The sequence below is a fragment of the Sinocyclocheilus anshuiensis genome, unplaced genomic scaffold, assembly GCF_001515605.1.
Source record: "Sinocyclocheilus anshuiensis isolate Anshui unplaced genomic scaffold, SAMN03320099.WGS_v1.1 scaffold1566, whole genome shotgun sequence".
NCBI lineage: Eukaryota > Metazoa > Chordata > Actinopteri > Cypriniformes > Cyprinidae > Sinocyclocheilus > Sinocyclocheilus anshuiensis.
In genome coordinates this window covers 219,462-221,196 of record NW_015546165.1, presented here as the reverse complement: position 1 = coordinate 221,196, position 1,735 = coordinate 219,462, and the positions used below count along the sequence as shown (strand labels likewise).

At 49.0% G+C, this 1,735-nt stretch overlaps 1 protein-coding gene across 1 annotated transcript in view; it reads right to left on the bottom strand.

Annotated features, from left to right (window-relative positions):
* LOC107701357 (low-density lipoprotein receptor-related protein 6-like) overlaps nt 1-1,735 on the bottom strand; it is a 31,388-nt gene that overhangs the window by 20,428 nt on the left and 9,225 nt on the right. The window contains 2 exon segments of the mRNA XM_016503345.1: nt 808-1,004; nt 1,075-1,272. Of these exon segments, the coding sequence (XP_016358831.1) occupies nt 808-1,004; nt 1,075-1,272 (395 nt within the window).

Below are 1,735 nucleotides of genomic sequence, written 5' to 3'. Positions count from 1 at the left end.
CCCCCTCTCACACACACACACACACACACACACACACACACACACACACACACACACACACGTCAGACCAGGAAAACAGCATGAGAGCATGAAGACGTGTCAGCGAGCAGCTGTGATGCATGAACGTCCAACAGAATCGATTCACAGATAAAGGTTTTTCGCTGATCAAACCCTCTAAAACTCACACATTCATTTGCACACTGTCACACTCACTTCAAAATAAATTTTAATATTTTAACATTTTTATTATTTTTAATAAAAATTAGTTTTAATTTTATTTTAAAACAAAATCATCATTAAAAAATAATCACATATTAAAACACAAAAATCTAAATTATAAATACATTTGAACTAAATTGATTGGTTCATGAGGTGTCTAAAGATTCGCGCCCCTCGTGAGAAAGCACAGGAAGAGCAGAGAGCGGAGGAAGACGGAGAGAAAGCTCTGCAGCGAGAGACGGAGGGCGTAACGCAGGATTGTGTCAGCGCTGTGAGAAATTCTCTGCGTTCAATCAGCGCTGAGGACAGAACAGACGCTCCATTGTGTGCGAGAGGCTGAACCGGGAGTCGTGTGTCATAATCATTTCTGCAGAGGCTCGTAGCCAGCAGCCCGTCTGTGCATCGCTTCAGGAAACTCCTCCAGGAGCACCATGGGAAGGAGAGGACACACACACACACACACACTCACTCACACACGCACGCACACACTCGCACACGCACATTCACTCACTCGCACACACACACTTACATGCACACTCACTCACTCGCGCACACACACACACTCGCACACTCGCACAACTCTCTTACCCAGCGGCTGCCGCTTCTGGCTGTAGACGTGTATGTCCATGGGTGAGAAGATGTTGGTGTGGATCTCGTGGCTGTTCTCTCCCGTGTGTTTGAGGCAGGCGTGGATGGAGTGTGTGTTCCAGTCAGTCCAGAAGAGCGTTTCCTCGTACAGCGTCAGCGCGAACGGGTGTGGCAGAGAGCCCTTCACCACCACCTCCCTGAGAACACACACACACGCGTGAGCTCACGGACACGGCACACGGACTCACGTGACGGAGGCGCTCTCACCTGCCCGAGCCGTCCAGGTTGCAGCGGTGGATGAAGCTGAACTTGGCGTCGGCCCAGTAGAGTTTCTGCAGGTCGTAGTCAAGCGTCAGGCCGTTGGGCCAGTAGATCTCAGAGTCGATGAGGACCGAGCGATGCGTCCCGTCCATCCCAGCGTGCTCGATCTTCGGGACCTCACCCCAATCCGTCCAATACATGTACCTAAACAAACGTTAAAGTCAGACGAGGAGCCACATTAAACACATTCACAACATCTCACAGCCGGATCACTAACAGGGTTTGTTCACACACACATTCTGCCACCACGAGTCTTGTGAAAACTATTTTCAAACTCAAAATGATGGTCTGTAACATGAGGAGAAACACAAACAGATAAAACATCAGTGAAGCTGCATGAACAGCATGTGAACCACAACCACTGACGACCTTTGACCTTTGGCAGAGTGGATGAGGAGTCAGGGAGGTCGACGGGAGCCGGGACTCGTGTTTCAGTCGCTCCTCACACTGACGGTTATATTTAGAACTACTGCACTTATAAACAAGACGCTCCTCTAACCAACCTGGTTAAATCTACCAACTTCACATCACATCACATGACTGCACTCACAATCAAAACACACCAGTGTGTGTGTGTGTCTGTCTGTGTGTGTGTGAGTGTGTGTGT